The sequence below is a fragment of the Polypterus senegalus genome, chromosome 8 (genome assembly GCF_016835505.1).
Source record: "Polypterus senegalus isolate Bchr_013 chromosome 8, ASM1683550v1, whole genome shotgun sequence".
Classification (NCBI taxonomy): Eukaryota; Metazoa; Chordata; class Cladistia; order Polypteriformes; family Polypteridae; genus Polypterus; species Polypterus senegalus.
In genome coordinates, this window is record NC_053161.1 from 160,109,283 (window position 1) to 160,122,579 (window position 13,297).

General features: G+C 40.4%; 1 protein-coding gene across 1 annotated transcript; it reads right to left on the bottom strand.

Moving 5' to 3' along the window:
* Positions 1-5,736: 5,736 nt before the first annotated feature.
* On the bottom strand, positions 5,737-6,274 carry LOC120534648 (C-reactive protein-like). Its single transcript, XM_039762238.1, has one exon. The coding sequence runs from the start codon at positions 6,265-6,267 to the stop codon at positions 5,737-5,739; it is 531 nt and encodes a 176-aa protein (XP_039618172.1). The 5' UTR covers positions 6,268-6,274.
* Positions 6,275-13,297: the final 7,023 nt, after the last annotated feature.

Here is a 13,297-nt window from a genome sequence, read left to right on the forward strand (position 1 = left end):
ATAAGGTGTACTCTCAATCTTCCGATCACCCATTGTGTATTCAAACCTAATATTTTTACTTTCTATGTGTAATACTTTACATTTACTGACATTAAATTTCATCTGCCCAAGCCTGTATGCTATCCAATTCCTTCTGTAATGATATAACGGATTCCAAATTATCTGCTAATCCACCTATCTTGGTATCATCTGCAAACTTAACCAGCTTGTTACTTATATTCCTATCTAAATCATTTATATATATTAAAAATAGCAGCAGCCCTAACACTGACCTCTGTCAAACACCACTCTTAACATTGGCCAGTTCTGATGAGGTTCCTCACACCATCACCTTCCCCTACACCCTGCGAGGGTGCAAATGGGAGCTTTACCCAAGTAATGCTGCCATCTGACATACTGGGGGACTACATGGCTCCAAGAGACAGACCTTCCCTGTCTTTTGTGTTATATCTTCCCAGCCAGGAATGGTATCAACAACTACTCCAGATGTGACACTTTTCCTTCCATACCTTGGTACCTACAAAATGAAAAGAGAAAACAAAACATATTAATATTTAGCAAATAATAAACAGACAATCATACAAAGATTCAATAATTGAAAAAACAACTTCTTACCATTTTAGCTATTCCGACATTTATTAGGGTCACAGTCATGACGTTCTAATAACTTGCTTTCTTATAATTATTATGATTTTCCAAGTTTCTGCTCATATTGAACACTATTAATTTCTTTTTAAAGTTGTTATTATTTTTTATTCTTAAATTAATGATTTCAATACTTCCATTTCATTTATTGTTTCTGGCTGCTGTGGATATTTTACAACTTGTCTGCACGTTTAGTTAGTGTTAAAACTACTTAGGGAGTAACAACCTTTCCACTGTGTGATTTGGACCTTTGAACCTGATCCATCCATGAGGCTAAGTCTTCATACTGGACAAAAACTTTATTTTTTTGGGGGGTGTTTTCACTCTGCTGCCTTTTTGACTTGCTAAATTTCCTCTGTCCTGAATGACTATGACTGATTCTTTATTTCTCAAGTTTACATGGGATTGATTTGAATTACTGGTTTAACCTGCGTGGAGGGCTATTGTGGTACAAATCAAATATATTAATTAAAGAAAGACACTTATCCTGTACTAGGACAAGTTTGATCAAACCTCTTTGAGGCAGAAACTAAGTAAGAGGAAACTTGTTCATTGGTTCTTTAATTATCCCTTCAGCAAATGCCTAAGAGGGAGTATTCATCAGATTAGTCTGTTAGAAAATTAACAAAATGTGGAATGGTCTGCCTGTTACTATAAGAGATGTCCCTTCAGTCTCAGCTTTCAAATCTCGGCTGAAGACTCACTACTTCAGTTTAGCACACCCTGACTAGAGCTGCTGATTAACTGTACAGACTGCATCTCTGTTGTTGGTCATTAGCACTAAAACATAAGTAACATGAGAGTTATAATTTGTTACTAACCCTCACCTATTCTGTTCCTCTTCTCAAGTACTCAAATATGGCACTTGATGCCACAGCCCACCTGCCAAGCTGTTTTGCCTGCCTAAGGTAAAGTCATCTCTGATGGAGGATTGCAGGAATCGTCGGGTAGAGGGGTCCTTTCATTGGATTGGCTGGCCCAGCACTGACTCAGCTGTGAAATGGCCTATAGGGGAAGGCAACATGATGGCTGAGGTCTCCAGGACACTGAACAAATCCAAATCATATTATATGATATTATCTACTGTTAAATTCTGCTCTGTACTTGTAATATTTTTATTTTACTATTATATTATGTGACAGGCGGCCGGGTCCCATGCCTGGCCGGGATGCCCCTTCTGTATATGTTCCAGGGGAGCAGTTATGGACATCTCACTACCTCCCCCGGGACGCTTGGTGGCAGCCTCCCTGGCTGACGATGGTACCTCAGTTTCCCGCAGGGTTTCATGGGAGATGGAGTTCTCCACAACCCTGTGGGGAGCTGGGGTGGCCACAAGGGGGTGCTGCATGGAGCCAGGAACCCACCTGGATATCTCTGCAGCCCCACCCGGAAGTGCAATTAGCCACAGGTGATCAAACACCTGGAGCACTTCCGGGTGGGCTATAAAAAGGGCCAGCATCCACCACTCAGGAGACAGAATCGGGAGCAAGAGGACGAGGTTGCCTGGGAGGAGTGGTGGTGCAAGTTGGAGAGTTCTTGGTATTGTGACTGTTAAGTGCTTTTTGGGACTGTGTTGGGCCTGTGGGACACGGGGAAGACGTGTGCCCACGGGTGAAGAAAAATAAAAGCCTGTGTGATTTTTAAACATGCCTCTGCGTAGTCTATGCCGGGTCAGGTGCTATATAGCGCCTTTCACAACTGTATTGAGGATTACTTGAGTTTTGTTCTGTGTATTGTATTGTATTGACCCCCTTCTTTTTGACACCCACTGCCCACCCAACATACCTGGAAAGGGGTCTCTCTTTGTACTGCCTTTCCGGAGGTTTCTTCCATTTTTTTTCCCTACTAGGGTTTATTTGGGGGAGTTTTTCCTTGTCGAGTCAAGGCTTGGGGGTCTGTCAAAAGGCAGGGCCTGTTAAAGCCCATTGCGGCTCTTTTTCTTTGGGCTAAAAAAAAAAATAAATTGTATTGTATCAAAAAAATAACGGAGGAGGTCTTTTTCGTAAACAACAGAATTTGCATAATAACAGTGCTTATTAATGCATACACATCACCTGACATTTACTCTGTTTGGTCAGATGGCTTACACACCCAAATGACTTTTCATATCTCTTAGATTTCAGCTATTACTCTTGAAATTTCTTCATATGTGACAACTGCCCCCTTTTGTTGTTTACAGGACATCTGCTGATCTCTTACTCATCTCTTAGTGCATTTTGCGTATGACCTCCTGCTACATCCTTGTCTTGGTTGATCACTTTCTCCTTTACTGTTTTTTTGCCAAGATTAATTTGATGGTTGTTCAGAAGGAAATTTAAATGAGAGGACTGAGAGAAGAACTTATTGCCAGAATCAATCAGGGTCAAAAGCTGTTAAATCAGTGCTAACCAAAACACCAAAACCTAACTGAAAATTAGAAAATATTAATAGTCGATAGATAGAAATTGTAAAAATTCAGAATCTTAGTGTGTATAACTACTGTAGGTCCCATAGGGATAGGAGGCCATAATGGATAGACTGGCCAATTGGTCATACCAGGAGCAGTTCATTCCCTCACATGAGAGGTGACAGTGTCATTCAGGGCTGAACCTGATTAGGACACCCACAGGGTGGCATGGGAGTTGGAGTCTGGAAACACAGCCTTGTAGGGGTCTTTGGCAGGACTGTCTTAACAGCATTATAGGCCCCCCACTGGGGCCCCTACCTACACAACCACTAACAGAAATAAAAATGTAAACGGTTGATAAAATTAAACACATATTTATGATATTGGTACTTCCAAAAAAATCAGTGTTTAAACATTAAACACCAACAATTAATCAACACAAATGTTTGAACAATATAACATGAGCCTTGAAAAACACAAAAATGTTAACATATAAATGATGCTTAATTGGTAAACCATACAGATGGAGATGACACAGTACGAAATTACTATGAATTATTTATTATTAATCAACACAAACATTTGCGAAATTTCTTTGCAGAGAATTGAGTTGAAGTGGAGATAACATATACGCTTTTACGTTATGTAGTGCGTGAGATCCATACACATACATGCATGTGAGGCTGCAGAGGTGACCATTATACTAAATAAACTTTTAAGACAGTAACAAATATTTAAAGTTTAGTATAGTATTTATTTATTGACAGCAAGTCATAAAATACATAGATTAGCATGGTACCCAAATGCTTGTGGGGCCCCTGGGCAACTGCCCAGTGTGGCCATACGTTAAGACAGCCCTGGTCTTTAGGTACCACCAGAAGGTGCTGCCAGTGGAGGACTGCACTGGTTTCCACACAACATGGAAATGCCGGGTATGACACCGGAAGGAGTTTCTGGGTCGGATTTAAAAGAGAGCCTTCATCCTCACTTAATTGAGTCAGAGTTGGGAGGCAGTGGAAAACACTCTACGAGAAGTGGAAGGAAAGATTTTGTATTTGTGCATTGTAGCTGGTGATTGCATAAAGATGGTGCTGGAGACAAATAAAAACCTTTTTATAGAACCTGGAATCATGTTAGGTATTATTGTGTCTGTGGTTTGGGGTTCATTGGCGCCTTCTTGTGGTCACCCTACCTTACCTCAAAACCTTTACCTTCCTTACCTTGAAACGTCTGTTTCCATTACTGTACATGAGAAATCTCATAGAATTAACAATGTTTTGTTTTGATTCTGGTCATTTTCCAGTGATTACTTCAGTGAGTAATTTCACTTTAGCTTGTTTCGTTTGACTTCATTTAATGGCCCATCCTTCAAAAGTTGCAAGCCTTTTCATCAGAATGTAACCCTCCACTTACCGAATCTTTCTCATTCTTACTTTCTTTCTCAATGTCCTGTGATGTCACTTGGTGTCACCTCTGCTTTGGTGAAGTTATTCTTTCTCGCCCAAGAATGGAATGTGAGAAGATCCATGACTTTTGTCAAATTCAATGTAGATAAGTGGCACTAAACTGTAGAATGGTTGGCTAGATAGCCTCTGTCAGATGACTCTTGACCTCCCTTCATCCCAGTTTCCTCTGAATCCATAATTACTGAATTTTCTTTCTGGATAGAATTTTGCTTTGCCATCTTACCTTGCTAGCTGACCATACCTTTATCTGTTGAAATGTTACAATTATCTAATGTCTTTAATTCTTAGAGGTTTTAGAAACCCAACTAAAGTGATCTGTGGATAAACTATAAGAGCTGTCATGCATGTGCGCCAGAGGAGCTCCTTTCAGGCTCTGTCAAGGTATGTAATACCTGCCAGGATGAGAGGGACGTGCTATCACCAGCATTGCCATCTCCTTCTTTGCCTGCAGTGTGGAGAAACCACCCAGTAAGGACATTTGACTCTGCTCCTTCCAATTCTCCATCCATAAAAGCCCAGAAAGGAGGAGTCATTTTTGGTAAGACCAACCATCTAGACGGCCCCTGCCCCTGACTACTGGCTAGTTGCCTAATATTTTTTTTTTTGTCGCCCAAGGGCAAAGATGCCAAAGAGTGAACCTTTTTGTTTTGTCATAATCTTAAATGGGAAGACCTGGTTGGCGTCCCAGGTTTTCTTCTGGTACCCTGTCAATTCTGTCACAGAGGATATAAGTTTATTGCACAGAATATACTTTTTTATATTAATTAGGTATTTATTTATTTTTTTATAACATTTATATTTGTGAACATATACAGCACACCTAAATTGTAAATAGAATAGAACAATCCATATAAAAAGTAATTAAAATGAACAGAATAGTAGCAAAAGAAGGAGTCACGGAAGTGCACAATTCCATCTTTAGACTTCTTGTACTTTATACATGTCATATTTAATGTGACTGAGATGTGTGGAGATGCTCAGATACAGCAGAGATTCTGCTACTGAACTCCACGTATAACAACTTCATGTTTCGATAGTCTGGTACAGCTTCTGGTCTTTCTAAGTTAATCAGGAACACCTTACACAAATAAGAATAGATTACCAACATTTATTCACCACATTTTAGAAGAACTAACTGACAATTTATAGTTGTTAACAGGTTTTATTAAAACATTTCCTCTAGCTTCATAACCCACTGTATTCCAATCAATCACATTCCCTTTAGAATTAGAATTAGAATTAGAACAATCTAGGCTCAGTATGTCCTTGACTGACAAGACATAGTTCATCAGACGATAGCACGTAGTCCCACAAATGAACGCTGGTTATTTCCCCAATAAAGCTTTGCTTTTTGTCAAACTCATTCCCCAGGTTATCCTGATCTTGTCCCAGAATTACAATTCCCCCATCCTGAACCTTGTGTCCTTGTCTATAAACTTTCCTGCCACTGCTTTTACCATCAACCCAAACGGCAATCAGTCCAGATGACGACTCCCATGTTACACACAGATTGGTCCAGAATGTGTTGAGATGAGGAAGTTTGAAACTTACAGGATTTGAGTGAAGCAAGTAAACATTAAAAATTCCATATTCAACCCACAGATTTAGTGCATCTCCTGAGTTATAATAGGAAGATAGGATAGTTTCCCGCAATAAATTTAACTCCGATCCGAAGCTCATGCAGAGTGTGAAGGCTGTGAAGCTCATGGGCTTAGCTGGACGGAGTATCACATAACTGTTGTCAGTTTCCTCAGGAAAAATCAATGACATCTTTTTAAGACCTCATTTATTGTCAAGGTGCACTGCTGACCAATGCCGATGCTCTTTCCCGAAGCCACGGCCTCAGGGACAGGTATGCCTGACCCAATGGGTCTGGGATGGGGGTGGGTTCTGTGTCACACATATGCGAGTAGGAGCTGTATGGACCAAGTGAGGGTAATTCCACACCAAGCAAGGGGAGGGCAGGGTGCTCTAAACCTTCTTCTGTTATCTCTGTAGACCAAACACGGGAAAACCTGTCTGATTCATCCCTGAAAACATCACTTCTGCTCTCTTACATCATATCTGGTCTTGGCACTTAAAGCCACCATCTTAATGACAATGATTCAGCTCTTGTTTGGACTCCATCAAAGACACATCTGTCTTGATTTTCAAAACCCATTGCAGCCAGGGATATTATACAGTCTGATCAATTTACACTATATAACTGCTACTTGTTACCTTGCACCTGTTCCACTGACTTTACTGTACCCCATTTATTTACCCCTAGGGACCTCTAATGGCAGACTACTTGCTTACTAAGGCTATGTTTAATTTTCACTCCTTTACTTTAACTTGGTTTACCACCAAATGAAGACTACACAAAGCATCCCTCATGCCCTTAGGGGACTGCAGCTAGACAAAGAACAATAATTTAGCATTTGGCCATGCTAGTAATTAATAATCAAACTGAGTCATTGAGTTTTAACTTTTACTTAAAAAGTATATTTAATTGCATATTATGAAATAGCAGCAAATATAAGAAATGCAAAGAATTTTGCAACCTGGTTGGGTTCATGCAGTCTTCATTCAGTCCCAGATAACAGTTCCCAGATTGCACCAGTTCCTTAGATTATAAAATATATATCCTTAATTGAAGAGTGAAAAGAAAAATTGTTGCTTGAGAAAGAGAACTACTTGGAAAGTGTCCAGCAGCTAAGCAGTCAGTAAGCCTCATTTAAATGTTAGTGGCTCCTCTCAAAGTGTCAGAAATGCAGCAATAGAACCAAACTTTCCATTTTACATCAAAGCACCAATTGAATGAAAACTAAGCTGTAAACTGGATGGATACTCTTTTTAAAAAATTCTAATAAAAGACAGAACTCTCTCTCCCCCCTTCTCACCCAAAGTAAGCTCTTGGCTTTCTTCATCTAGAAGAACAGGTAGATTCTCGAAACACAACAATGTTACTAAGACTTTATCACACATGCTCAAGGGTATTTTTCCCCATTGGAATCAAAGCTATACTAAGCTACAAACAGACTCACTATATGAAACATTCTAAGGTCCAGCTTAGCCTTTTAGCTTTCCCAGAATGCACTCTTATTCATCTTGACAAGTCTTTCATATTTTTGTCATTTACTTCAAATTTGTCCATTGAAAATGTTAAAGCACCCTCCCTCCATTCCCATACACCAGACTGCCAAGTTAGAGTCCAAATAATGTTTATCAATCTGTTTCTGAATGAAAAGGTAAGACCGCGTCATATTTAAAGCAAAGAACAAATAACTAAACAGCAGTTTTATGTGGGTGTTTGATGCTTCACGTGCTCATACAGCAGATTAAGAAGAGTAGCTGCCATGTTGCGTACCTGCCCAGTTCATGCTATGGGATAGGTCTAAGTTTTGTTTAGCAACTCTGCTTTAATCAACTTTTCAAAGAATTTCTTGATATAAAAACATTAAGACCACTATTTCTGAAGTTATGCTGTTTTTATTTAATTTAGTTTAATTTGTTGAAAGACCTTTTTGACATCATTTTGATAAATGAAGGGGCTGACTCCTATGATGCCACTTACCACTTGAGAATTGGCATAACTCACATTCCTGAGCTTCTAGACTTACAACCGAATGGATCATGTCAAAGAAAATCAAGTCAAAGAAAAATAGTCAAATGAAAAAAATGGTAAATGTTTATTTAAGATGATTAAATAAAAACATAAATCTAGTAAAAGCAAATTAACACAGTTCTAATTGCAATGACACTCAGTAAAAGGTCAGGTCTGGTATCATGCACTTGTACAGCATGTTGCCGCACCCACCACACGACAAAACAGCATGGGATTCTGGTTGGCAACCCCCCAGGCAGACTCTCAGTCCAGTCCCACCCTCTGGAAATGACCATCTATCTGCTGCAGCCAAGTGTTAAGTGGACATCCCCTCAGCCTGGTCCGGCCATTCGGGTCCCCAACAATGTGGATCTTATGAAGTGGATTACCCTTGGGGAATCGCGCCACATGGCCATATTGCTGTAACTGACACTGCCTCACAATACAGGTAATGTGCCTCAATCGGGACTCCATGAGCAACTGCTCATTCGACACAAAGTCAAACCAATGGTACCCAAGAATTTTCCGGACAGGCACAGTACCATAGGAGTCCAGTCTTTGTCTCAGGTCACTGGATAGTGTCCATGGTCGCTAAAGACTTGGACCTTCGTCCTTTTGCATAGATATCGGGAGCACCACACACCCCTTTCCAGCAACCTCATGACCCCCCATCCTCTCCCAATCCATGTACTGACTTCATCCGTCAATAAAGAGAATAGAGAAAAAAAATTACAAAACTAAACAATCTGCTCACCAGGGGCCTCATGTATAAATGGTGCGTACGCACAGAAATGCTGCGTAACAACGTTTTCACGTTCAAATCGCGATGTATAAAACCTAAACTTGGCGTAAAGTCACACATATTTCCACGGTACCTCATACTCTGTCGTACGCAAGTTCTCTACTCCCGTTAGAGGTTGCCACAGCGGATCATCTTTTCCATATTATTCTCACTGCACCACTCGGAGCAGCTGATCGGAAAGAGAATTATCGGTATACAGCATCAAGCACACGCTGCCTTAACCATGCTTACTATTTGAATTGCTGCTCACACGGCAAATGCTTCAAAACCTTTCTTGTACGGACCTCGCAGTTCAAAAAGAGTTTCATTCCAAGAGCTCTAAACGCACTCAATCACTCCATCAAGTGCACCTTGTAGAACTGTCTGTTTCAGTTATTAAAAGTACTACAGTTATAATATTGTACAACCTGAGCCACCTTATAAAGCGCGTATTTACATATGATGAAGATATAATTTTTAAGATGAAATGAAGCAAAATATGTTTATTATATTATACAGATAAAACTTTAACTTCATTTAAAAAATCTATATTGTTAATAATTAAGGGACATGGTGTCGCTACGCTAGCAAGGATCTGGCGCTCCGTTGACGGGTTGTTCCTGCCACGCACTGTATGCTTCACTGGGACTGGCATGAAGGATAGAATAATTAAACATGTACTACGAAGATATTTCAATATTCCTTAAAAGTTTTGAAAAATCAGCGTTCTAAGCTTAAAGATGGCTTAACGTCTATTACAGAGCTGATTGTGTAGTGATTGGGTATTTGGAGAAGGAAAAGGAAGGACAGGAATTGGGGAGTAGTACGTTTGAAAGAGACAGTACTGCTGCAATAAAGTATTTCATCGAAGGTCACACACAATCACTGCGCCACCGTGTTCCCATGTTTAATAACCTGCTTTAACTCCTATCATCATGAAAATTATATCAAGTATACATCTCAGTATTTTAATTATTCAGAGAGCTGTAATATTACGAATATAATGGATTCTGTGTCCTGTCGGAGGAAGAGAAAACCCGGAAGCACGTAGTGATTCACACACATAGAAGATCAAATACAAAACAAAGCATTTAACGTGCTACTTTAGTTATGACGGGATTTGAGAAAATAGTAAATTAAATGATGTTAAGATGAAGTTTATGATGTTCTACTTTAATGACAAAATAAACTACATGATTAAAGTGGAAATTTCGAGATTAAAGTTGACATTTCGTGCTTTTTTCCCACTGTGTGCCTTTTTTTTCTCTGTAGCCTAATAAGCTTTCATATGACACTCAGACGCTGGGCTATGACTCGTGTTTTCATGGCGACTTTGATATCTGACAACTTCTTTTTTATTTCCGGCACTGTGCGACTTTGTGAACTTGAGCTTTCGAGTTTCTCCGACGCGCTATGTCAGTCGATCAACTTCCTTTTGCTGTTTATTCCACTGTTTAAACCAACAAATAGTACGTTTTTCCTTGCCTCCACTTGGTATTCACTGAAATTCTTATAATTCCCCCGTGCTTTTCCCATTGTCTTTTCACAGAAGGCTGAGCTTAAAGGCTATTTATTTTGATTTGCATATTGAAAGAGGCGTAATTCTGGGAGGAGTTGGGGCGAGACAGCAGGCGCATGCACGAACGTTACTTTTGACCGGGATTTATGTAGCAGAAGAACGCGGAAGTTGGCGAACACACAGATTTATGCATGTGGATTTTTCTGTGCGTAAGCACATTTTGGCTTTTGTGCTTACGTCTTGTTCTAGTGCGAATTCTACACATGGCGTTATGCATGAGGCCCCTGGTCTAGGTGGTATTATCCAAAACTCCTTCGCATTTTGGTTACAGATGATGTCCACTTCTTTATTGTCTCCACCATTTGTGCCATCTATTGTATGTCCATCTATTTAGTGAACAATAAAAAGTGATTCATTGTCTTAGACAGTCACAACCCTACCCACAACTTATTCATACTCAAGAAACATGCTTGAGTGTGTTGCAGCTTTCTTTGTCAGTACAGATCTTTTCACTAATGTGAAGCATATCTTTGATTTGAAGCAGAATCAAATTTTAATTGTCTCCATTGTAAATGTCCACCCAAGCATCTTTACAAAACAATCAATTTTTTAATCCCACTCCTGCACTCTAACATGATATCATTAAGAACACAGTAGGAGCCAACTGTAAATGGGATGCCAGTACATTACAGGTCACATTCCCATATCAATCAATCAATCAATCAATCAATCAATCAATCAATCAAGCAATCAAAATCTTTATTGTCATTGTAACAATGAGACATTGTATAATGAAATTTAAGTGAAATTTTCCAATGCAAAAATAAAATAAAAAAAAACACAATCACTCAAGTTATAAATAAAATAAATAAACATATAGAGAAAATAGTCCATAACAGCAGAACACTTTTTTCCATTTATACATACGTCATATTTCACTTGTCCCTTATCCAATGTTGACTTAGAGCCGTATTGTAAACATGAGAGTGTATTATATTGTAAACATGAAGGTGCACTCAGTCAGATTGACCACTTAGCAGCAGTTAGCATGGTGATGGCTGAAGGATAGAAACTGTTTCTCAGTCTATTTGTCTTAGTTTTTATGGGTCTGAAACATCTTGCCCGGCAGGTGTTCAAACAATGCATGTCCTGGGTGTGATGGGTCTTGAAGAATTTTCTTGATGTTCCTGAGACAACAGGAACTATGTAATTCTTCTAGTGAGAGGAGAGGACAGCCGACTATCCGCTGGGTGACCTCAATGACCCTGTGGAGCTCTTTTTTCTGTGCTACTGTGCAGCTGGTGAACCACGCACAGAGACAGTAGGCCAGAATGCTCTCTACCGTGCAGCGGTAAAAGTACAATAGCAGTTTCTCAGGGATGTTGTTCTTCCTCAGAACCATTAGGAAGTAGCGTCTCTTTTGGGCCTTCTTTACTACCTCAGCAGTGTGTGTTCCCGAGGTCAAGTCCTCCCTAATGGTGACTCCCAAGAAGTGGAAGTCTGAGACCCTCCCCACACATTCCCTGTTGATGATGAGTGGCTGGATGTTGCCTGCCTTCTTCCTGAAGTCCATGATGAGTTCCTTGGTCTTGGCTGTATTTAGGAGCAAGTTGTTATTCCTAAAGAGCTGAAGTCTATGAAGAGCAGCCATGTGTAGCTCCCCTGCTGCTCCAGATGGGACAGAATAGCATGGAGAACAGTGGCCACATCGTCCTCCGTAGACCTGTTTGCTCTGTAGGCAAACTGGTGTGGATCAAGCATGGGAGGAATGAATGACATGATGTGGCTCCTGATGAGCTTCTTGAAGTACTTCATAACCACAGGGGTCTGTGCAACTGGCCTGTAGTCATTAAGAATGGTGATGGTTTGTTTCTTGGCCAGAGGCACTATGACAGTGGATTTCAGGCAGGATGGCACAGTGGACTGAGACAGAGACTTGTTGAATATCCTGGTGAAGACCCCAGCCAGTAGGTCTGCAGAGTTTTTCAGTACGTGTCCTGAGATGCCGTCAGGTCCAGCTGTCTTCCGTGGGTTGACAGCCCGCAGCGTGCGTCTCACCTTGTGCTCGCCCATTGTGAAGATGGGGCTGTTGTTGGTTTCTGGATGGGGTCTGGCTGTCTCCGGTGGATCCACTTCAAACCGGGTAAAGTAATGGTTCAGTTCCTCAGCCATAAATCACCTCCCACAGCTCTGGGACTGGTCCTGTACTTGGTCATATGCTGGACACCCATCCGCACTTGCCTGACATTATTGCTGTCCAGGTGTTCTTCGATGTTCCTTTTATAGTCTGACTTGGCCTCTTGGATGCCCCTCTTTAGACTTAAAATGTTAGTGTACTGTTATGTCCAGGGTATCCTATGATACTATTACTGTATCCCCGTCCAATATGAGGTCTTTGCTTTATAATAGCACTCAAAAAATGACTAAGAAAAGGAGGTTATCGAGAACTGTGTCGAAAGACCTAAAAAAGAATACTTAGCCACACTTTTAAGTATTACAACTGCATGAAAGCAGCTGCTCAATTACAATGTCAGGTGATCTCATGCAAAAAACATAGTGACATGAATTACGTCACTCTGTTGATGGGCATGGTGTCTGTATGGATTTCTGGAAAATCTTCAAACGTTTCACTAGAGGTGTGCTGTTGGCCTTCTTTAGCTGCAGAGATCGTAGTTTGAGTAGAGGGTGTTGGAATATCAGGTGACTGTACCTCCTGAGATTCAGCTTTGGGAACGTGTCTTGTTCCTCTGAAGCCCGAACTTTATCCACATGACATTTTCGTATTCCTGTATCCCCCAAATCCTCAAAGTTAAGAGACAGTTCCACTTTGAGAAGTCATGACTTCTGGTGTACACCTCTATTCTATTCTATTCAAGCTTACTGTCCGAGTAGGTAAATTTCATTTGTCAGCACA

Bases quoted from the DNA above. Each gene is read 5' to 3' on its own strand.
- LOC120534648 (XM_039762238.1), bottom strand. From the start codon at position 6,267: ATGTCATTGATTTTTCCTGAGGAAACTGACAACAGTTATGTGATACTC.